This window comes from Gopherus evgoodei, chromosome 6 (genome assembly GCF_007399415.2).
Source record: "Gopherus evgoodei ecotype Sinaloan lineage chromosome 6, rGopEvg1_v1.p, whole genome shotgun sequence".
NCBI classification, from domain to species: Eukaryota; Metazoa; Chordata; order Testudines; family Testudinidae; genus Gopherus; species Gopherus evgoodei.
The window spans coordinates 2,006,969-2,031,234 of NC_044327.1; the positions used below are offsets into that span (position 1 = coordinate 2,006,969).

A 24,266-nucleotide genomic window follows, 5' to 3' on the forward strand; every position below is an offset into this window, starting at 1 on the left:
GGGGGGCTAGCCCGGGCAGGGCAGGGCAGGGCAGGGCAGGGGAGCGGTTCGGATACCTGGGGGAGTGATCCTGGGCGGGGGAGCGGGCTGGACGACCGGGCGGGCCGGGGTGGGGGAGTGGGTCGGACACCCGGGGGAGCGGGTCAGACAGCCGGGGGGCGGTTCGGATACCTGGGGGAGCGATCCTGGGCGGGGGAGCGGGCTGGACGACCGGGCGGGCCGGTGTGGGGGAGTGGGTCGGACACCCGGGGGGGCTAGCCCGGCGGGGGAGTGGGTCAGACACCCGGGGGAGCGAGCCCGGCGGGGCGGGGCAGCGGGCCGGGTACGGGCCCCCGCTCTCGCAGGTGCGGCGCCCCAGTGAGCCGAGTTTGTCTCAGCCCCGCCCGGCTCCTTTCCCGCTTGCTGGGGGGGGATCGGCGCTGGAACCTCCCCCAGACACCGCCGCCCCGAGGCGGGAGGAGACCTTGGCCAGGTGTCTGCCTGGCTCCTCCCGCCTCCTTGCCAGGCAACGGGCTTCCCCGCAGGGCCCCCGCCTCCGGAGCACTGCGGCGCCCGCTCCCTGCGCTAAGGCGGGCCGGCTGCTCTGGAGCCTCCCCGGGGAGCCGCAAGGAGAGAGCCTGGCTCATAGTTCCCGGACGAACGTGACTCAGGGCTCGCCCAGCGGCAGGCACGGGCAGACGGCGCCGCGGGGGCAGAATTTGGGAGCCTTGCTGCGGAGAGAGACGAGCTGGCTTCACGCTGCCCGGGAGGGATTCTGCATGAGCGTTGCAAAGGTAGGAGACCTGCCGCAGGGAGAAGGGCAGTGCCCCTGCTGATGCGCAGATAGGCTGCCGTGGGTTGTGTGAGCCGCCCTGTATGCACAAGCCGCAAATCTCTGCACGGCAATAGATCCACAGATCTGCTGCAGCCGGTGACCTCTGTAAATCTTCATCTACCTGTGACATTCAAACCTTTGGAGTAATCGGAAAAGTTGGCATTCATATGCTGCCTTCCTGGTACTCTGTTGTTGTATCCAGTAGTCAATCTGTGTTCCCTGGAAATGGACCTGGCATTTCCTTTCTCAGCTGTGTGGATGAATTTGGTTCTATGCACTTTCCCCTTCAGGAACTCCGAGGCTGCTCTGGACATGGGGTGAGCCCTTTGCAGCAGCCAGCCCTGTTGAATACAGTTACAGAGAAGGGGTAAAACCTGCTGCTGTTTTGCTGTGGGCTGGGGTTCAGGAAGATTTGAGTGGTTTGTCACTTGGGCTCCCATCAGAGGGAGGGGAAACTGCGAATGCTGGCTATGGAAATAGGGTGAGCAGACAGCAAATGTAAAAAATCGGGCTGGGGTGGGGGGTAATAGGACCCTATATAAGAAAAAGACCCAAGAATTGGGACTGTCCCTATATACCTGCCCCTGGAAATTTCCACTACATGCATCCGACGAAGTGGGTATTCACCCATGAAAGCTCATGCTCCAAAACGTCTGTTAGTCTGTAAGGTGCCACAGGATTCTTTGCTGCTCCTATAAAATCGGGACATCGGGTCACCCCATAGGGAAATGATGTGCGTTGACTGTGAGGTGCTGAGTGCAATAATAGGTTTGTGTTCTGTAGTGCCTGGGAGAATAGCCCTGCCTTGTATCTTTGTGCTCTGCATCAACTTGCGCAACGCAAGGAGTCTGTCAGCTCTCGTGAAATGGGAACAGGCCAGTGCTGAGTCCCTGCACTGGGACAAGGGTCTTTGCTGCCCCTCAGAAGAGGGAACTGACTGGGGGATCTTGCCTAATGTCACTTGTCCTGCCTACCATTTGCTAATTATTCCGGAGGGCTAGAGCCCTGGTCCTTTTTTGACAATGCTGCAGGTAAAGGGCCTAGGAAAAGCTCAGTGACCAGTGCAAGGCCAGAGACTGATTCCAAAAGACCTTGGAAGCCAGCAGCTCTGGGGGACTTTGTGCATCTCTCAGACCAGTGCCATTTCCTTGTTATCTTTGTCGTATCAAATGCAGGGCTTGATGGAGCTGCACACATTTACACAGCTGAAGATCTGGGCCAATGTGTTAATGGAGAACTGTGTTTGCGGAGCACATGTGAGCGTACAGGCGTATGTATGTGCACACGCAAACTGTACATAGACATAGACACGCAGATTTGCTCTGTCACTCACACACACTACATGTACACACGCAAGTAGGAACAGAAGACAGTGTCTCATCTGGTCTATGGGGATAGGGTGAGTGGCCTGAATTCTCTGTGACGCAGTGGCCTGATGTGAGCAATGGACTCTCCACATGCTAAATTCAGTACCAATGTTTCACCTTCTTTTAAACTCTGGGCTTTCTCTTTTCTGAATTAATCTCCCAGAGACAAACGCTGTCTGCTCTTTGCTCCTGCAGGAAGGTGAATGGTGCACCTGAGTGAGGAGGTGGACACCCACTCTTCATTTCTCTTCTGTGACCCCGGCAGCAGGCCCTTACCATGTAGGGGCTGAGTACAATATTTCTGCACAGCAGAGTCCCTGTTCCAATAGTGTAGCCGGCCCTTTATCCCGGAGGCTGCTGCTTCTGGATCCTACCCTGCTTTTAGTCGGTCATCTGGGTGGGACTCCAGTATCAGGTTCTCTAGGATCTTTAGGTGGGTCTCTCAGGAAGAAGCGCCATGAGCTGCAGACACCAGTTCAAGCTGGTGGGTCGGCCGTTACCTGTCCACGGTGACAGGTCGGCCGTTACTGCTGTCCATTTGGATTCCTGGCCTAGGTTCATTGTAATGTCCTTCGCACTCTGTTGGTCACTTTCCCAAGGGTCTTTACAGACATGGGAACGTTGCCTTCCAGAAGCCCCGGAGGAAGGTTGGGTGCAGTGCGTGAGCCGGAGGCAGAGAAACTGGCTGGCCCTCGGTTGTGTAGCAGCTTTGTGGGCAGGGAATCCCCCACGATTAGGAGCATGCAAAGCTGGCTGTGAACAGCTTCACGAGCCTGGGTCCCATACTGTGTGTAGCTTGGTCCCAGAGCCCCCAGATGCTGCTTGTTGGGCTCTGCTTGCTGCTATTTCTCATAGGACACAACTTAATGGTTATTTTAAATTCAGCTCAGAAGCTGCCTAATGACAACCAGGGAATTTTAATGTCTAAACAACAGTCAGCTCTCTGGGTAAGGGCAGTCATCTCACCTATCCACCTGTTCCAAGGGGTCCAGTGCAGTGGCAGCTAGTGCTGCCTTGTTACCACCAGTGCCAAGCACGAGGGAGATGACTAGCAGAGATGGGTGAGTGCAGAGCACAGGGGTTTCACTAGTGCCCCTTCTTGCTCTCTGTAGTCAGTGCCAGGGCATTTCTGCCTGAAGCACAGCTCGGTGGTATGAGAAGGATGGAGGTTTTACTGAACCCCCTGATTGCTATGCAGCAGGCCACATGCAGCTCAATGTACTGCCTTGAGAAGGATAAAGGAATGAGTTGACCCTGGCAGGATTTGAACCTTTGACTCCAGGGAATCTCTGTGTATCCCCAAGGCTTTTGAACACTAAGCAGTCCCCTCTGGCATAACAGCGGAGACATGAGTATGCTTGCTGAAGTACCCTGGGATGTGAGGAGATCACTCAGAGCTTGACCTTGCAAAGTGCTGCTGAGCAGCTTTTAGAGGGTGCTCCGCACTGTGCAGAATGAAGCTCTCGAGGCCATGTGGGATCAGGGATGCACAGTGTGGACAGGGGCCTGCTATATGTTAAATTCCCCAGGTGATGTTTGCTCCTGGAAGACTCTAGATACCTGTGGGACACTCGCAGCACTGGTGTCAGTGGAGGTGTGAGCAGGGGAAGCAGGATTGTGTAGTAAGAATGAAGTGGCTCCTTCTGCGTTCCCTGTGCCTGCAAAGTGCTGAGGCAGGTGTGTCGCTCTGTGCCTGCAAAGTGCTGAGGCAGGTGTGTCGCTCTGTGCCTGCAAAGTGCTGAGGCAGGTGTGTCGCTCTGTGCCTGCAAAGTGCTGAGGCAGGTGTGTCGCTCTGTGCCTGCAATGTGCTGAGGCAGGTGTGTCGCTCTGTGCCTGCAAAGTGCTGAGGCAGGCGTGTCGCTCTGTCTGTTTTGCCATGTGATACTCTTTCGGGATTCTTCCTCCGGTTAATTCCAAGTAACTTTGTATTGTAGCCATTACAGGCCCAAATATGGATACATCGGTGTGATCCCATTGACTTCACTGGAGCTGCTGGAGCATAACTGTGGGCAGAATACGGCCCATGGATTTCATAGCAGACATGCAAAGGGCTTCCTGCTGCAGATGCCTTTGTAACATAAGGCAGAGCCGCTGCTCCATCAGCCAAAGGCAATAACGACTGTGAAAACCCTCAGGCAGGGCCGTCCTTAGGCATAGGCAGAATAGGCAGCCGCGTAGGGCCTCACTCTGCCTGGGGGCACCACTCTGCAGGCAGCCCAGACAGTGGAGAAGCAGGGCTGCTGGGTCCTAGAGAGAGCCGAATGCAGCACAGTCTGAGGGACGGGATTGGCTGCTGGGGTCTCTGGGAAGGGGAGGGGGAAGGGTTGGGAAAGGAGCTCACCTGTGAGTGTGACTCTTTCCCCCGGCTGAGGTCAGGTGAGGCAGGCTCTGTGGCTCTGGAACCAGTATCCTTTGTTGTCCCCCATAACATCCATTCTTCTCCCCCTGCCCCATGGAGCACCCCCTCCTTTCTCCCTCCTCCCCAGGAGCACCCCTCTCTCTCCTCCCTCCCCTCCGTCAGGGCTGGGTTGGGTGAGTGTGACGAACTGGGAATGTTCCTAATGTTTTCTCTGAATACTGTGTTGGTGCCTCAGTGTCCCCATGGCAGTTCTTAAGTATCTGGCAGAGCAAAGGGCCAGTGCACCTAAATGCCTGACACTGTGTCTCCTAGCAACTGATGGCCTGGGTCCCTCCCCTGCAAAGGTGCCAGCTGAAGGTGTTGGAGACAAAGAGGTCAGGTGACCTCCTGGCCCGGGAAAGGAGCTGAGCAGAGAGGAGGGGCTGGGAGGGGTTGTTAGACTGGAGCTGGGTGAGGGGAGACGTGGGGGTCTGGCTCACTGCCCCCAGAATGGACCCGGCCGAGGGCTCCGGTTCGCTGTATCTACAAGCTCTGTTTTAGACCCTGTTCCTGTCATCTAATAAACCTCTGTGTTACTGGCTGGCTGAGAGTCACGTCTGACTGCAAAGTGGGGGTGCAGGACCCTGTGGCTTCCCCAGGACCCCGCCTGGGTGGGCTCACTGTGGGAAGCACACGGAGGGGCAGAGGATGCTGAATGCTCCAAGGAGAGACCCAGGAGGTGAAGCCGTGTGAGCTTCTTGCCCTGAACAAGTCTGCTCCAAGGGAGAGGAGGCTCCCCAAAGTCCTGACTGGCTTGGTGGGGAGCAGTTCCAGAGCATCGCCGGGGACTCCGTGACAGTGAGGTGCTGCGGGGGAGGGGAGGCTGACTACCTGCTGAGGAATGAAAGTGAAAGTAACTCACTTCCTGAGCAGCGAGCCAGGATTGAAATGTCACACAGGGCTGGGTTGGGGTTAGCCAGATGTGTGAAAAATCAGGACAAGGGGTTGGGGTAGATATCCCTATTTTATAGGGCCATTCCTGATATTTGGGGTCTTTTTCTTACACAGGCTCCTTTTACCCCCCGCCCCCCCCACTGCTTGTCCTGATTTTTCACACTTGCTGTCTGGTCACTCTAAGTGGGGGTAGTTGGTGCCTATATAAGACAAAGCCCCAAATATCAGGACTGGCCCTATAAAGTCAGGACATCTGGATCTGGCCACCCTAGCTGGGGAGCGCCTCTCCCCGGGTTGGCAGCTGCCAGCGATTCGTCTCATCTGGGGGGAGCTGCACAGGGCAAGATGAGCTGCTGTGGCTCCATGGGTGACCTGTCTGAGATCAGATACTGTGCTAACTTCACCATGGTCCGTAAGGCTGGTGGTGGTGCCCATTGGCGTGTGATTGCACCTGAGGGTTTGCTGCTGCTGTTGCCACTCTGCACCCCAAGAGGTGGATTTTGGGGTCTATTGCAGCTGTTGGACCAGCAGGCTGGGGGGTGAGCCAAGCATGAAAGCAGTACTGTGTTGCCATTTAGATTATCATTTAACAACTTTGTTTGCCAAAAATTCTTGCTAACAATCCTGAATCCAATTTCAATATTTTTTTTTTTAAAAAATCAATATCTTAGCCAAAAACAGAAAATTAAGTTGTTGACAATTATTAGTGACAGGTTTGGTTTGAGGCAGGGAGTGGGCCAGTTTTCATCAGAGAAACAAAAAATGTTGACTGACTTTCCTATAGCCTGTTACTCCTGATAAGAACCCTCCAACAACTGTAATATGCTCATCTCCTTACTAGTGTATAAAGCAGGGGTCGGCAACCTACGGCACACGTGTCAAAGGTGGCAGGTGAGCTGATTTTTGATGGTATGCAGCAGCAGGCTGAGCGGCTCAGCCCATCACTGCTCGGGGGTTCCGGCTGCTGCCCTATTGCCAGCTGGGATACCAGCCATTGGCCCCACTCAGCGCCTGCTGCTGGCCTGGGGACCCCCAAGGAACCCCAGGCTGGCAGTGGGCTGAGCAGGCCAGCTGAACCACTCAACCTGCTGTCAGCCTGGGGTTCCATTCACTCAGCCGGCAGCGGGCTGAGTGGGCTGGTGGCGGGCTGAGCAGGGCCGGTGGGGGGTTGAGTGGCTCAGTCTGCTGCCAGTCTGGGGTGCCAGCAGCACTCAGCCTACTGCTACTCCAGGGTTCTGGCTGCCGGCCCCTTGCCAGTCAGGAGCTCAGCCTCCAGCCCCACTCTGCCTCCTGCCAGCCTGGGTGAGCAGAATCCCAGGCTGGTAGCGGGCTGAGGGGGGGTTGGCGGCCGGGATCCTGGCTGGCAGGAGTTGGTGGTCAGAACCCCAGACCAGCAGCGGGCTGAGCAGGGCCTGGGATCCTTGTCTAGGGTTCCAGCCACCAGCCCGCTGCCGGTTTGGGGTTTCATTTACTCAGCTGGCAGTGGCCTGAGCAGGACCGGTGGCCAAGACCTCAGATAATAACAATAGTTTATTTATATAATATAGACAGAGAGAGAAACCTTCTACAAACGTTAAAATGTATTACTGGCACGAGAAACCTTAAATTACAGTGAACTTGGCACACCACTTCTGAAAGGTTGCCGACCCCTGGTATAGAGTGACCATATGTTGTACTAAGATTCTCCTGCTTTTTTTTTCCCTGTGAGTCAGTATAACTGTTGCCAGCCCAGAATTTGGGCAGCCAATGTTTTACGTTTTCACAATGTTTTCTCCAACTTTCATAAAGTAAATACATAGTTAATATGAGTTAAAAAGGCCAGGGTCACTTCTTTGTGAAGAATCTGTACAGCAGATCATGCCCATAGACGATCCAGAAAAGAAATTTGAGGTTGAACTTTTTAATGTTGTGATGGATAAAACAGTATCTGCTGTTGATGAAAGGTTTAATACCTTGCAAGTACGCCATGAACAGTTTGGATTTTTGTATGACATAACTAAATTCAATGAAATAGGAAAACAAGAGCAACTAATGACAAAGTGCAAGAACCTAGAGAGCCTCCTTAAGCACGGCGATAGTTTTGATTTAAATGGACTTGAAATGTACGAAGAATTGAGTACACTGTCATCAATGTTGCCACAGGCAAAATCGGTGATGGACATTGTACAGTTTATTCATATCCGCAAACTTGTTGACATATATCCTAATGTGTACATTGCCACTTGTATTCTATTGACAATTCCTGTAACAGTAGCATCAGGAGAACGGAGTTTCTCAAAACTAAAGCTCATTAAAAACTATTTCCGCTCTACCATGAGTCAGGAACGCTTAACTGGTCTTGCTATTCTTGCGATCGAAAAAGACACGACTTTGTATTTGTCGTACGATGACATTATAACTGATTTTGCAGCCAAAAAACCAGAAAGATTGCTTTTAATTAAAAACAAATCTTTGTTTCAATACCTCTTCATATAACTTTCCAATAAATTTTTGATAAATTAAAAAATATATATTATTTGCATAATTCTGTCATATCAGAATTTTTTCTATAGTTCTGCTTCTTTAGTGCTAGTCCATCAGCATTACAGTGTGCTTAATTAAGTTAAACTGGTTTTAATAACGTGAATGTGGCAAGTTTTCCAATACTGTAAGCTTACGTTTGTGTTGCTAAGAGCAGATCAGGCACAAGGGCACCAGTTTAATAATCTCGCCTAGGGCACCATAAATCCTAAGGCTGGCCCTGCCCTCAGGAAAAGTGCAACTGGCCTGACAAAGTAGTTCTGACCAGCACTGTGCAGCATGTGCCTTGGTCTATTCTCCACTTCCATCACACATGGTGCTGGAGACCCTCCTCACCCACAGCGTGCCTTTCTATTGATGAGCAGCAGTGGCACTCACAGCTTTGGGCTGTTGTATCTTTGTGCTGTCTCCATTGCACTGAAGTTAATGGGAGTTTTGCAACTGACTTCAGTGGAGCCAGGTTTTCATCCATAATTTAAAAAAAATCCCTAAGGAAACCAGACCTACTGCTATGCACAGATTACAGTCACAAGGGCCTAATCTCTCTCCTTCTCGCCCACCCCTCCAGGAGAGACAAACTCTACCGGCTGGCTCAAAGACTCTTTCAAATGCACTGGGATGTTCTGAATTCAGAGCATTGCAGCTTTTTGTGGGCCTGGGCCAGGTCCAGCCCAGTCTATGGGAGCTCTCGCATCAGCACCCTTGAGGCTGTATGTGGAGCACACGTGTGCCACTAACTTGCGAATCATGTGATGCAGGGGTTTTCAACCAGGGGCACACACATCTCTGGGGGTATGCAGATTCTTCCAGGGGGTACATCCACTCGTCTAGATATTTACCTAGTTTTACAACAGGCTACGTAAAAAGCACTAGAAAAGTCAGTACTAACTAACATTTCATACAGAGAAATGACTTGTTTGTCTTGTTCTGTGTACTACACTGAAATGTAAGTACAATATTTTATATTCAAATTTGATTTATTTTATAATTATACAGTCAAAATGAGTCAGCCATTTTTCAGTACTAGTGTACTGTGAAAGTTCTGTATTTTATGTCTGATTTTGTAAGCAAGTAGTTTTTAAGTGAGGTGAAACTTTTGGGGGCCCCAGGAAAATCAGACTCCTGAAAGGGGTCTAATAGTTTGGAAAGGTTGAGAGCCAGTGCTCTGGAGTATAATAATGACTGCTGTTCTCCAGGGCACTCTGGGTAGCAGTCCATCAGTGAAGGTTACCGCAGAGCTCAATCCGTTGCACACTCTGCCAGCACGACATGCTCCCCTAGCCTGTGCCAGGACCATGGTCCAGTCCATGGAACCCAGGCACATGGCCATTCTCTATCAGACCAGCACTCCATCCCGCCCTGAATCCCGGCTCTTACGCCAGCACCAGCTGCTTCAGAAGAAGGTGCAGGTATCCCCATAATGGACCATTAGGCAATAACCCGGCAACTGGAGACTTTTCAGCCTGAGCCCAGGCTCCAGCTCCATCAATCAAAGTAATTTCAAATTCGTTCAGTCCACTAGGATGTGCTAGCAAAGCAGTCCATGTCATCCTGCATGTCCAAAGAGCTGCCATGGAACCTGGACAGAAATACCCTGGAAAAGTCCAAGTCCCCATCCATCTGTATGCACAAAGCCTCTGCTCCAACTAGCTTGTCTGTCTACACTGTGATCCCAGCCTGGATCCCACTCCCCAGTTTCCCGGCAGAAGCATAGCAATCAGGTCCATTTCATCCGAATAACTGGGCTTGCAAGTGCTGTGCTTGTGGGAAGTGCAGGGTATGCATTGGGAGAACTGCCCCCTGGAGCTGCAATGAGCTGCCCACTACTCACTGCAAACTCTGAGATACTGCCCCCCAGTTGATGTGCATTTGAAGAACCCCAAGAACTTCACAGTAATTTATCTGTCACTATGCACAGGGCAGCCTTAACGGAGACATGCCAAGCCTGGCACCGAGCACAGCTGGTCAAAAACAGGGATATGCTTTTCACAGCATGTTCATGTCCAAAACTGTAGGAATTTGATATTTTTGACTAACCGTAGCGCTGAGCAGTCAGCTTGGGCTTTCAGTTGGCCTGAGCTGCGGAACTGGCATAGGAGAGAGCCACCACGGCAGCGTGATCATCTTCATTCGAAAGCAAAGTTCTTGCAGTGCCAGAGCCTGCAGGTGTTGGTGACACAGGGGAAAAGGGATTGAGGGCACTGACTGGGTTTGCTAGACTGAGCAGGAGGAAGAAGATTGTGAATCCTGACCAGTGTTTGATGGCAGTCTGTACAACTGGAGGGCTCAGAGGAAAGGTGAGTCTGGAGAGACCTGCTCTCGCGTACCGGAAGGGCTGGCTGGGGGGTAAAGGACCTTTGTGCTATGGGTACCCTTCTTATGTCTGGGCTGCCTGCTTACATGATGAGGTCGCTGGGACCTGGACTTTCTCTCACTATGGTAGTTGAGTGCCTGGCACAATATGGCACTGAGCTTGCGTGGGGTCTGTAGGTGCTGTTGTGATACAGATGAATGAATATTGTTGTAACCAACTCAGCAGCTGTTGGGCTGGGAGGTGGATGTGGGGAATGCTGTTGGAGGTTGCTAATAGTGGGGACAGCGGTGAGACTTGCCTCCAGCAAAGGCTGGTTGTGACATACAATCATCAGTGAATCATGGCTGGTCAGTGGCCTGCGTGCAATGAAATCCTGGGCCTAGCCTCCATATCAGGCTGGTGTCTCGCTGGTACAGTGATAGTGCAATGGAACTGCTTTCACAGAGCTCTCAGTCACAGAAGTCACTCCCACAAGTGGCAGGAATTTGGCAGTCTTAGCAGAGGCCAGGCAGATTTCTATTTCCTCCTGCCAGTGGAGGTGGTGAAGGGGCTGATGCTCAGCCATGGAGTGAGGTGGAGAGGGCAGGAATTGTCCTGCTGTCCCTAATGGTGTATGAAGAATTCATAACGCATAGAAACGCCTCCTGCACCTTGGTGCTTTTGTGATGAGTTCTGGTGTATCTTCGAGCAAAGACTGGCTTGTTTTCAAGCAATATAATCCAGTTGTTTTTGTGCCAAATATACACAACAATCACTGGCTTTGCCGAGTGTGACACAACCTCCTTCTTGAGCAAACAATGCAAGGTGGAGCTGTGAAGCCCTGGGATGCAGAGAAAAAACAGGATCTGCTCAAAGCTGTGTGAAAGGTGTAGTGGAACTCACTCCTAAACAGCAGATTTCAGTCCCCACAGCTGTGTGAGTCTAGCGTCTTTCAGGGCCACTATATTGAGAACAAAATAAAGAGAGAGTTGGTGGGGAGGCGTTTCCTTGTGTTCTCTTCGCACCAGGTATCCTCCAACTGCACTACACACTGGAGACTGTGTGTTCTTGGGCGTAGTCAACTGCGGTGACCATCTCAAGGCTAGGAGGTCGAGCTGGCACTCAATGAAGTTAAAGGGCAATTAGTTCCAAGCCAACCCATGGAAACTTTCCTCACCGAAGGCCAGGTTCTCCAGAGCTCAGGGCCAGATTCCCAAGAGCACAGCACCCACAATTGGGACCAGGTTCTCAAGATAGCGTACCTCCCATTTGGACCCCTAAAAGTGGACGCATTGCATGCTGGGAGATGTCTTGCCCATCTTTCCGAAAGAGTCAAGCAGCACCTATTGTGAGCCTCATGGGGGGCCCTGATATGCTGAGCTCTTGTGAGTCTCTGTCCCCAACAGTGAGTGCTGAACCCCTTGGGAAGCTCAGGCCAAAGTGCCACTTGCCAGTCACTGGAGCAGGAAGTCAGTGAGGTGAATACTTGGCTGGATGTTCTTTCAAGATTGACCTATTGAATGCAGGATCAAGCCCTTGATGAACAGCTGTAATGTGTAATTCTGCAAGTTGAGATGATGGTAAGATTAATCAGTGTTCATACTTCAGGGTGTAAACTGGTCACTATAGCTGAATCAGGAAGGAATTTCACACATCTACCTACATAACAATTCATAGGCAAATAGGCTTACTACTGGGGCTGGTCAACAACTCCTCTTTAAAACATCTGCTCCCCGGTGCTGCGTCAGGCAGGATAGCACAGGAAATGGTCTGACCCATTATGGCAGCTCCTTTTGCTCCCACGACAAGAAGAAAACTGTGTGGTGATAATGAGATGACAGGACCCTCTGTTTACAGTGGTTTTGTGCTTCCTACCTTGCTCGAGCTAGTGAGTGGAGCACCCACCTGCTACAGTGCCTTTGGCTTCACAGGGTCAGGTTAGGCAAGCACCACAGCCAGTGATGTGTATCTTGACTGTCTGCAGAATATGCTAGAGATGCCTGGGAGGCTGTGTACGCTTGGGTTTCATGGCACTGAAAAGGTTAAGTCAGTTTTGCAAATAGAAGAAAAGCAGCCTGGTCTGCATAGGGAATTCCCATGACAACAGCAGAAAGTGCCCAGCTGATTCTCTGCACTGGACATATCCCTGCAGGGCCAGAGGATGTACGATAATCACATGTACCATCTCCACAGCCATTCACAGCATTAACTAATTCCCCCTGCCAGCTGCCTTGCATGGGGTGTTCACCTGCAGACACAGAGCTGTAGTGAGCTGCCTGTTGTCACACAGCAAGCCAGTGGCACCCAGCAGCTCTGGGCTCATTTACTCTGAGACACTACCTCCCTTCATGTGGAAACCCTTCTCCCAGGGTGTTTGGGTCAACGGGACAGAAATGGCCGTGTGTCGATTTTATTGTGCCTGGGAATCTTTGCTTTGCAATAAACGAGCTTGGATCTGGGCTTACACTTCACCCTACCCTGAAAGACGAGCAGAGTCTTCCCAAGGACAGGGATTTTCAGAGAACACATCTGAAAGCTTCTTCTGTACCTGGCTGGGACAAAGTGACAGAGAAAATAAGCAAGAAAAATGAACCGAAACTTCCAGTCTTTATTACATTGTATCAGTGAACTCACATGCAAAGTCCATGGAAACTGATTAGATAACTGCTGGGAAGGCACTAGGGGCTGCATGCTGCCCTCATCTGTGCCCAGACAGCCCCACTGAACTTTGAGGGATCAGTGAGGGCAGGATTTAACTAGGGGGGAGCTTCTTACTAGGTTTTATGACATGCAAAGCAGGGCGGGCCAGATAACATTAATATCACTGAAACGCAAACAACAGGCCAGCCCTGCCACCCCCACTCGTGTGGAATCAGTGGGGTGGATTGCAGGGCCAGGGTGCTGGAAATGGGCTGGAAGCAGAGATTACCATCCTTCTGCCACAGTTATCGTTTACACAGCACCGTTGCTGTGCCTGGCTGGGTACAGATTCAAAGACAGGCTGCTGCACCAGGCACTGATAGTCTATGTTAGACATGACACAGCCAGAGACTAGAACAGACGCAGAGCTGGGAGGGGGTTGAGAAAAGAATGGGTACTTCAACCCCAGCAACACACGGAGCGGGTTGAATCTCTGGGTCCAGTGCTGCTGTTAATAGTCACAGGGTGGAGCTCTCTTAAATCCAGAGGGAGTGTGGATGGAAGAATCCAGCCCATTGCTTCTAGACTGGGTTGCTGAAGAGCTTGGTGAGGTTATGGAGCCTCTTAGCACCCTGGCCTGGCTCCAGTCTAGCCTAGCAACGAGCACGTGGCTGCAAGTAAAGAGCATCAGCCTTTAGTTCCTGGCCGACAAGCATCCCTTTGACACACACACCCATCCTCCCCCCGTCGCCACGGGGGCAGGCAAAGCAAAGAGACCAAGGACTGAATGGGGATGGAAACTGGAGTAACCACTTGTCGAAACAAGTGGACTCCTTCCCTTCTCTTTCAACTCACTGATGCCTCTTACCGACATTACCTGGGAAAGACCTACTAGTGTCTGCCTCTCTGCCAAGGCACAGATTGCAGCCTGCACTATCAGTTCCCAAGTGCCCTCCCAGTCCTCTCTGGAATGGACCCAGTGCTGGGCTTTCTCCTACTGTCCTGGGCAGAGTATTTCCTGGTCTGACAGATCTCACAGCTGGGAAATTGGTCCTGTCCTTCATGTCACACAATGTCCTATCTCTGCAGGCAGTGTTGAGCTTCTAGAGCAGCAGCCCCACACACCGGTTCGTGCTGAATTATTTGCTGGGCTGTACATGGTGCATATATTATTGAAAGGAAGATGATCACTTATTCAAACCAGCGTTTCATAGAGCTTACCCTGAGCCAGGCTACAGATCATTTTCTAAAGCACAGATTTCTTCATTAGTTGAAACTTTGGTCCAGCTTACTTAGGACCTGAATCAGAATAGCAATCAGGAACTCTGAAATACACCCACATGAGTGTGAACAGAGTTCTCCTAGGTAATTGTCAGTGACATCACAGGCCTGGTCAAAGCACATTTTGTAGATTTCGTTAATGATTCAAATACCGAAAAAAAAAAAAAAAAGTTCACATTGGAAATGAGAATTCAAGGCAATCTAACCAAAGGCCAGCCACCTCTGTAACTACATTAGCCAAATATAACGAATCAGTGTTTATCTTACTGCTTTCTCTTGAAACTTAATCAGCCCATGTCATTCTGTCACTGAAGTTTCATCCAATTTGATTTTAATACAAACTAGACATGTAATCGAAGAACGCAAGTAACCAAACCCCTTGCTCGGGGTCCCTGGTCCTCGACACCCTCACATGTGGGTTTTGATTTACACCCTGGCTTCAGCGGGGCTACTCCCCTGTGCAAGAGTTTGCAGGTCAGGTCACAGCCTTCGCTCTGAAGTGCAACGCTCATGATCACCACCATGTAGTGTTTAGGGTGATTATCTCTGTTGGATGGAAGTAATGGAAAACCACATGAAAAATAAACACTTTATTTTAGGGGACATTTTGGGGAAACACCATTTCTCTTAGCGTATCTTGTATTTTTCTCTGAAGTGTACATTTCTCCTGCTGTCAAGCATACAGTGCAATTATCAGAAGCTTCAATTTAATGTTTAAAATGGTACTTAATAGTTTTAATACATTTCACAACATCTTTATTGTTTGAAATCCGTTCATAAAACTCTTTGAGTACAACTGAAATTAACTTTAATTTGATGCTCATCCTTAAAAAACTCAATATGCTGCAGGCTTCTGCAATCTGTCCCAGTCTGTTTATGCAAGGAAAATATACCTTCCATGGCTGCCTTTGAAATGGGAAAGACATAATAAGTTACAAGTTTTAAGGAATTTGAAGATCGAGAATTAGACCATTTCCTCACACAACCAGACTCCTGCAGTATGCACAGGCACTCTGCAGAATCTCTCAGTGCATGCTATTCCTTACACACACAATCCATAGCCAGCCTTTTGTTAGCTTCAACCCTTCAGTAATGCCCACAAGTTCCTGAAAAGTCAGCATTTTTTTCAGCGGAAGTGGCTGAATCAGATTAAGGTTGTTTTCTTCATTGAATAAAAACGTGACATCAGGTATGTGAGAGCTGTTGCACACCACTGAATGAAAAGCCTTCCCATTTTGCTTTGCGATGATGTGCTTTTAGGTAAAAGTTACAGTTATGACCAAAGAATCTGTCACCACTTCTTCGTTGTTACTTCCTCTTTAATGAATCCATTATGTTATAAACTTCAGCACATACAAGATCAGATTTTTAATTTTAAAACTGTATTGTAAAAATAACTTTTAGCACATTGTGGAAGAAATATAAGTAGTTTTCAGTACTGGAAGTTTTTCTCCATTATCTCCATCTTTGTCATCCTTAAAAAAGTAAGAATTGCAGCTGCACACAAATAACTTTGAATAGCTGGAAAACATTTTAAGATCCTTTCAACTGCAGGGTGTAGAGAGAATCATCCTTGGGGATGTGCCTCAACATTTCCATGTATTCAAGGTTAACCAAATGAAATACCTCCTATAACTCTGAAACTCAATTGGCAGATGAGCAAAGTGATTGAGAACTTTTATTACAAGACCTTGAGGATCAAATGTTGACTTACCTATAGCGTAGTTTGCTGTATTATTGCAATATATGAGCTGGGCTAGCTGGAAGCAATAGTCATTTTTGTTTTTCATTCATTTGTAGACTGAGTGGTATCTCTCAAAGTTAACATTATCATTATCAGCTGCAAATGATGATCCGTTGTCAAAGGTCAAACCATTTTTGTATGCTGTTCACATTTTCAAATAGTCCTCATGCAGTTTCATTGCTGTCTTGAAAATAATCAAGTAGACAATGTCCTTCCTGTGTGGTAAAGGACAGCTATCAGAAACATGTTTGATATTCCCATGGTTTGAGGCACAGACACCATAAGAACGGCCGTACCGGGTCAGACCAAAGGTCCATCTAGCCCAGTATCTGTCTACCAACAGTGGCCAATGCCAGGTGCCCCAGAGGGAGTGAACCTAACAGGCAATGATCAAGTGATCTCTCTCCTGCCATCCATCTCCATCCTCTGATGAACAGAGGCTAGGGACACCATTCTTTACCCTTCCTGGCTAATAGCCATTTATAGACTTAGCCACCATGAATTTATCCAGTTCCCTTTTAAACACTGTTATAGTCCTAGCCTTCACAACCTCCTCAGGCAAGGAGTTCCACAAGTTGACTGTGCACTGCATGCAGAAGAACTTCCTTTTATTTGTTTTAAACCTGCTACCTATTAATTTCATTTGGTGACCCCTAGTTCTTGTATTATGGGAATAAGTAAATAACTTTTCCTTATCCACTTTCTCAACGTCACTCATGATTTTATATACCTCTATCATATCCCCCCTTAATCTCCTCTTTTCCAAGCTGAAGAGGCCTAGCCTCTTTAATCTTTCCTCGTATGGGACCCTCTCCAAACCCCTAATCATTGCACTTTCAGCTTTCCCTGGAGGTGCTCCAACCTCACTCGGCCCTGAGGCCCCTCCCTTGCTCTGCCTCTTCTTCCTCTACCCCATCCTCCGAGTGCATTCTACCTCTTCCCACCCCTGCTCCTCCCCCTCCCCCAGCACCTCCCACTCGCCACCAAACAGCTGGTCGGCGGCGGGAGGCACTGGGGGGAGGGGGAAGAGCTGATCAGTGGGGCCTGCCAAACAGCTGATTGGCGGGTGAGTGGTGAGTGCTGAGCACCCACTATTTTTTCCATGGGTGCTCCAGCCCTGGAGCACTCATGGAGTCAGCACCTATGGTTTGAGGCATCAATGGCCACAGAGAAAATATGCCCTTTTCAGCCAAGTCTTTAATTGTTTTCTCAGTTGAAAGAGGAGCTAATATATTGTTTGCAGTACATGAAGTTTCTGTCCTAGCAAGATGTATCAATATTAGCTATGGGTGATTCTTGGGAAAAAACACTATTTAATATGCTGTCGCGATCATGTGAGTAACTCTGGATAATACTATGGTATGCTTCTGTTGCTTCTGCAGCAGCGACCTAGCAATATTCTGCATTTTCACGTTAATTAACAGCTAATAATTAGGTAAGCCTAACTGTAGTATGAAGCCAATTAGTTGAAACTATGGTAAAGAACAGAATAATCAGACATATAGATGAACATGATTTGTTGGGGGAAGAGTCAACATGGTTTTTGTAAAGGGAAATCATGCCTCACCAATCTACTAGAATTTTTTGAGGGTGTTGACAAGCATGTGGACAAGGTTGATCCAACGGATATAGTGTACTTAGATTTTCAGAAATCCTTTGACAAGGTCCCTTCCCAAAGGCTCTTAAGCAAAGTAAGCTCTCATGGGATAAGAAGGAAGGTCCTTTCACGGATCAGTAACTGGTTAAAAGATAGAAAACAAAAGGTAGGAATAAATGGTCAGTTTTCAGAATGGAGAGAGGTAAATAGTGGTGTCCCCCAGAGGTCTGTATTGTCACCAGTCCTATTCAACATATTCATAAATGATCTGGAAAAAGAGGTAAACAGTGAGGTGGCAACATTTGCAGATGATACAAAACTGCTCAAGATAGTTAAGTCCAAAGCAAACTCCTAAGAGTTACAAAGGGCTCTCTCAAAACTGGGTGACTGGGCACTAAACTGGCAGATGAAATTCAGTGTTGATAAATGCAAAGATATAAAATATTGTATTGCCTTTATATAAATCCATGGTACACCCACATCTTGAATACTGCGTGCAGATCTGGTTGCCCCATCTCAAAAAAGATATATTGGAATTGGAAAAGGTTCAGAGAAGGGCAACAAAAATGATTAGGTGTATGGAACAGGTTCTGTATCAGGAGAGAGTAATAGGACTTTTCAGCTTGGAAGAGAGACAACTAAGGGGGGATATGATAGAGCTCTATGAAATCATGACTGGTGTGGAGAAAGGAAATAAGGAATTTTATTTTACTCCTTCTCATAATACAAGAACTAGGGGTCACCCAATGAAACTAATAGGCAGCAGGTTTAAAGCAAATGAAAGGAAGTTCTACTTCACACAACCAAGGCTGTCCCTACCCATACGCAAAGTACGCAGCTGCTTGCTGCTCCAGCCCCTGTTCTGCCCCTGCATCACCCTAGCCCCGCCTCTTTCTGCCCCAGCTGTGCTCCCTCTCCACCCCTTCCCCAAAGCCCCTGCTCCTGCTCCGCCCCCCCCTTCCTGCCCCTTCTATGCCCCAGTCCCACCCCCACTCCAACCCTTCCCCTGAGCACACTCACCGGGCAGTGGTAAGTGGAATGCTTTGCCGGTGAGTGGTGGGGGGGCGGTTCCTCCTGTCCCCCAAGCCTCAAAGCTGGGAGTCAGGGAAGCAGAGCAGAGCGGGCTGGGGCTGAGTCACTCCACTTACCACTGCCCCCCTGCTCTGCCCCAGCCCCTTCCCCTGAGCACACTCACCGGGCGGCAGGAAGTGGAGCGACCCAGCCCCACCCTGCTCCACTCCGGCGACTCATGCTGGGGGATGGTTCCCCCCTGTCCCCCAAGCCTGCTCCTACCGACCCCCCCCAACAGAGGCCTGGGGCCAGCCCCTCCTCTGGTTGACTCCTGCCCCGCCCCCAACGGGTGGGCTGCGTATGGCACCAAAATGGCTAGGGACGGCCTTGCACACAACGCACAGTCAGCCTGTGGAACTCCTTGCCAGAGGATGTTGTGAAGGCCAAGACTCTAACAGGGTTCAAAAAAGAACCAGAGAAGTTCATGGAGGATAGATCCATCAATGGCTACTAGCCAGGCTGGGCAGGGATGGTGTCCTAGCCTCTGTTTGCCAGAAGCTGGGAATAGGAGACAGGAGATGGAGCACTTGATGATTCCTTGTTCTGATCATTCCCTCTGGGGCACCTGCCATTGGCCACTGTCGGAAAATAAGATTGGACCTTTGGTCTGACTCAGTGTGGCTGGTTTTATGTTCTTATGAACTGTGTATAATAGCAAAGCACACCAGGAACACTGACTTCAGTGAGAGCAGGATCAGATCGACAGTGAGTCTCAGTACTGAAGTAGTAGAACGAGTCCTGCACGACTTTAGTCCGATGTAATGTGCAAAGTGCAATGCCAGTTACAGCCTGATAAAAGCCTGATTTTGGTCTAGGATGGTGTCAGTGCAAAGAACACACAGGGCCAAAGTCCGGGCTGCTTCCCTCTTGGAGCAGACTTGGGTCACGTGGGTCGCCCCACCCAGAACCTGATTTGTAGAGTTAAGCAAATCTTGAGTCCAACCAAGAGGGGATTCTGTAGGAGGTGGAGGTGGGTGAAATGTAAACTAATGTAAGGAAGTGAGAATGCAATCCAGTAATCTGTGTCTAGGCACATCCCTCCATGCAAAGAGGTAGGATGTTTCTGTGGTGTTAAATGCACTGATGTCATTCTACAGATCTGCTTCCTAGTCACAGTAGCAGTGGAGCTTTTGTGACGTCCCTAAGGATTATGATGGTAATTTACAGCATAAAGATGTGTGCGGTTAGCTAGGCTGTTTCTGATGAGATCCTTTAGGAGTGCTCTCAGAGCCTCATTCATGAGGTGGTGTTTTAGCTGTGAGATCACCATACAGACAATCAGCAATTCCAATCTATTGGCCACTAGAACTCCAGATAGCAAAATGTGGACTGAAAACAGCTAAACTATCAATATTCTCCCTGCTATTCTGTCATATCAAAAGCAGAGACAATTCAACTGGAATAACAAAAGGCCTTGTGATCTGTGTTGTGAGCACAAAGATTGCTATGAACGCTGAAATCGTCACTGACCCCTAACCACAGACCTCTGAACAGGACAGCACAGCCGATCAAGTCCAGGCTTTACTGAAAGCACATGGAACCGTGGGCCAGTTTCACCCCGGCTGCAACTGCATTGGGCTAGATGCTACTTTCCGTTACACAGGTTAAAGCCAGAGTAATTGTTGATTTCGGTGGGATGTCTCTTGATTCACATTGTTGTGAGTGGATGATTGAGCCCAACAGAAGAATGATTTTTTTTTTCTTCTTGTAAGGGAGAAACATTGGGTGTGATTCTCCCCTCACTTCGACTGGTGTCAAAAGAGTAGTGGTAAGGGAGAGAGGAGGCCTGATCTCCTCTCAATGTTAATTATCAAATTGATTTTCAGACTTGTAATAGATCAGACAGCAAAATCCCCTGCTTTTAAAGTGCTGTTAAACTCTGTTATCAGCATCTGCAACTGGGATGGATTGGGTTTTTCCAGAGACTAGTCTAGGTCAGTGCTGATTTTTGATTTTATTGGCAAAGCATCCCGTGGAATTTCAAATCAATCCCACTGGCAGTGCAGATCCACAGGAGAGAGGGCAAGTGCTCTGGCAGCACGCCTGTAGTTTGTGTAGGCCCATAAATGCCTGTGTTCAGATTCTGCTCTAAAGCAATGCTACAGGCTTCAAAGAGCAGGCCTGAGGCAGATCAGACGCATATGAAGGCCTTGATTTTGCATCAGTTGGTGCTGGTTTGCAGGCTCTTTTTCACAGCTCGTGGCTTGCAGGAGGGAAGCTCCGAGCAGATTCTTGGCTCGGCTGTACTAGCAGGTGCCAGGGGCCCTAGCTTTGTCTGCTGTTGCCATATTTAAATATCGCCTCCATTGCTTCCCATTTCAGTGCCCAGAAAGCAAAGCGCCCTAGCCAGTTCTGGCTGCTCCTTCACAATGTGCATTTTTCCTTGTTAAAGGTCAGTGATTCCTGCTGGGGTCCAGACTCTGACCTCAGTCACACCAGTGACTCCACTGATCCAAGGGATAGCCAGATTTGGTCCTAAGATTTCCCTCCGTTATCCCCTACAGCAGCTGTACCTGCCATGGGCCTGGGAACTGAAACAGGAGGGGCCGCATCCCCAGCTTGTGTAAATCAGTAGTACTCTGCTGGAGTGAGTGGGGCTAGATCCCAGCTGGTGTGAAAGGGCCGTAGCTCCGCTGGAGTGAGTGGGGCCAGATCCCAGCTGGCGTGAAAGGGCCGTAGCTCCGCTGGAGTGAATGGGGCCGGATCCCAGCTGGTGTGAAAGGGCCGTAGCTCCGCTGGAGTGAGTGGGGCCAGACTCTCAGCTGGTGTGAAAGGGCCGTAGCTCCGCTGGAGTGAATGGGGCCGGATCCCAGCTGGTGTGAAAGGGCCGTAGCTCCGCTGGAGTGAGTGGGGCCAGACTCTCAGCTGGTGTGAAAGGGCCGTAGCTCCGCTGGAGTGAGTGGGACCAGATCCCAGCTGGTGTGAAAGGGCCGTAGCTCCGCTGGAGTGAGTGGGGCCAGACTCTCAGCTGGTGTGAAAGGGCCGTAGCTCCGCTGGAGTGAGTGGGGCCGGATCCCAGCTGGTGTGAAAGGGCCGTAGCTCTGCTGGAGTGAGTGGGGCCGGATCCCAGCTGGTGTGAAAGGGCCGTAGCTCCGCTGGAGTGAGTGGGGCCGGATCCCAGCTGGTGTGAAAGGGCCGTAGCTCCGCTGGAGTGAATGGGGCCGGATCCCAGCTGGTGTGAAAGGGCCGTAGCTCCGCTGGAGTGAGTGGGACCAGATCCCAGCTGGTGTGAAAGGGCCGTAGCTCCGCTGGAGTGAGTGGGGCCGGATCCCAGCTGGCGTGAAAGGGCTGTAGCTCCGCTGGAGTGAGTGGGGCCAGACAGAGAGCGGCATGAACAGATACTTGAACTGGCAAGTCCATGCAATTGCCATGTTAACAGGGATGTATCGCAGGAAAATTGGCTCATGTTCTGGAGAAGCCAGAGCCACCAGAAGTAGGTTGGTGTAGTTAGCACTTCATTCAGATTCTTTGTTGCTTTATAAGGCACACAACATGGCAGGTGATGCATTTCGCTACTTTGCACAGCACAGCGCAGTTGGCATCTGGCCCAGTTAGAGCTTCCCCTTTGCAAACTGAACAGATGGGAACAGGGGAACCCGACATCTGTTCTTCCTATTGCACCAGTGTCCCCAGCTGACTGGTTCTGGTCCATTACTAGATGGAAATGATAGCACCGTCAATCAGAAAAGGCAGAAGTGTTCAATACATTATTTCTGTTATGCATTTGGGAAAAAGCCAGATGTAGTCCTACTACATCCTTTCTATTCCACTAGTATCTCAGAAGGATGTTAAACAGCAGCTGCTAAAGTTAGACATTTTAAAATGGGTAGGTCTGGATAACTTGTATCTAGGAGTTTAAAAAGAGCTGTTGGAGAAGTTCACTGGACCATTAATATTGCTTTTTTTCAATAAGTCTTGGAACACTGGAGAAATTTCAGAAGACTGGTAGAAAGCTAATGTTGTGCCCATATTTAAAAAAAGTAAGGAGGATGACCTGGGTAATTGTAAGCTAGTCAGTCTGACATTAATCCCAGGCAAGATATTGGAGTGGCTGATAAAAAATGAATAAAGGAGAATAATATAAACTAATGTAATCAATTCCAGTCAACAGGGATTTATAGAAAAGAGATCTTGTCAAACTGACTTGGTATCTTTTTCTATGTGATTACAGGTTTGTTGCTGTTTGGTTGATACTGAAATTTCTGTAAGCCATTTGACTTGGTACCAGATGGCATTTTGATTTCAAATCTAGAAGGACACAAAATCAACATGGCACACTGGATTAAAAACTGTCTAACTGATAGGTCTCAAGATGTAATTGTAAACAGTGAATTATCACCAAACAGGTGTATTTCTGAAAGGGTCCTGCATGAATTGGGTTTTGGCCCTATGCTATCTAACATGTTTATCAATGAACTGGAAGAAAACATAGACTCATCACTGATGAAGTCTGCAGATGACACAAAGTTTTGGGGAGTGGTAAATAATAAAGGGGATAGGTTATTGATACAGAGTGATCTAGATCTTTTGGTAAACTAGGTGCAAGCAAAATTATGGGTTTTAACATGGCTAATTGTAAATGTATGCTTCTAGGAACAAAGAATGTCAGCTTCATTTACAGGGTGAGGGAGGGATTCTATCCTGGGAAGCAGTGACTCTGAAAAAAGCTTGGGGGTTGTGGTGGATAATCAGCTGAACATGAGGTCTCAGTGCAACACTGTGTAGTGGCCAAAAGAATTAATGCAATCCTTGGATGTATAAACTGAGGAATCTTGCTTAAGAGTACCAAGGTTATTTTAACTCTGACCATTACTAGAATATTGTGTCCAGTTCTGGTATCCACAATTCAAGAAGTGTGTTGATAAATTGGAGAGGATTCAGAGAAGAGGCACAAGAGTGATTTAAAGGATTGGAGAATATGCTTTGTCGTGATAAACTAACTAGATTAAGCTCCGTGAGTCTCACAAAGAGAAGGTGAAGGGATAACTTGATCACAGTCTGTAAGTATTTACATGGGGAACAGAAATTCTAATAATGTTTCTTAATTCTAGCGGACAAAGGCATAGCAAGATCCAACAGCTGGCCGTTGAAGCTAGACAAATCCAGACTGGAAATGAGGTATCAGTTTTTAATAGTGAGGCTAATTAATGGGCAGTGCCAGCCTCTTCCCCTGCGGTAGGCTAGACAGAAAAGTGGGAGGTTGGGGCGCTATACATCTTGTGGGCACACATTTTTTTTTTTAACAATATGCACTTAAATGTGTGTTTTATCTGTGTTATCCTCAGAAGGAGGATAAAAATGTATATACAGACAGATCAGTTTTAAACTTCATCTATGGCAGCTCACTGGGTGCAACATTTATTCACAGAAAATCAATAGGAAAAAACTCTTAGCCAATAAATAAAGAAATAAACTAATTATACTAATAATATTAACAATAATAATAAATGCAAACTTCTGGGGAAAATTACTGGTTAAATCAATACTAATAACTAATTACCGGTTCTTTAAATCTGAGATTGTGCTGTATTGTATTTTAAAATTAGCCATTTTCACATGCAAAGAAAATGAAACCACCACCACACACACACACACTACTTTTTAAAGCTACCGACCAAAACTAAGTACACCTTTTTCCTTAGCCAGT

General features: G+C 48.9%; 1 protein-coding gene across 1 annotated transcript in view; it reads left to right on the plus strand.

Moving 5' to 3' along the window:
• The first annotated feature begins 611 nt into the window (after window positions 1-611).
• The window catches only part of CORO2A (coronin 2A), a 118,280-nt gene continuing 94,625 nt past the window's right edge, over window positions 612-24,266 (plus strand). Inside the window, exon 1 of the mRNA XM_030567777.1 lies at window positions 612-773. Within this exon, the coding sequence (XP_030423637.1) occupies window positions 759-773 (15 nt within the window). The 5' untranslated portion in view covers window positions 612-758. The remainder of the gene's footprint in view (window positions 774-24,266) is intronic.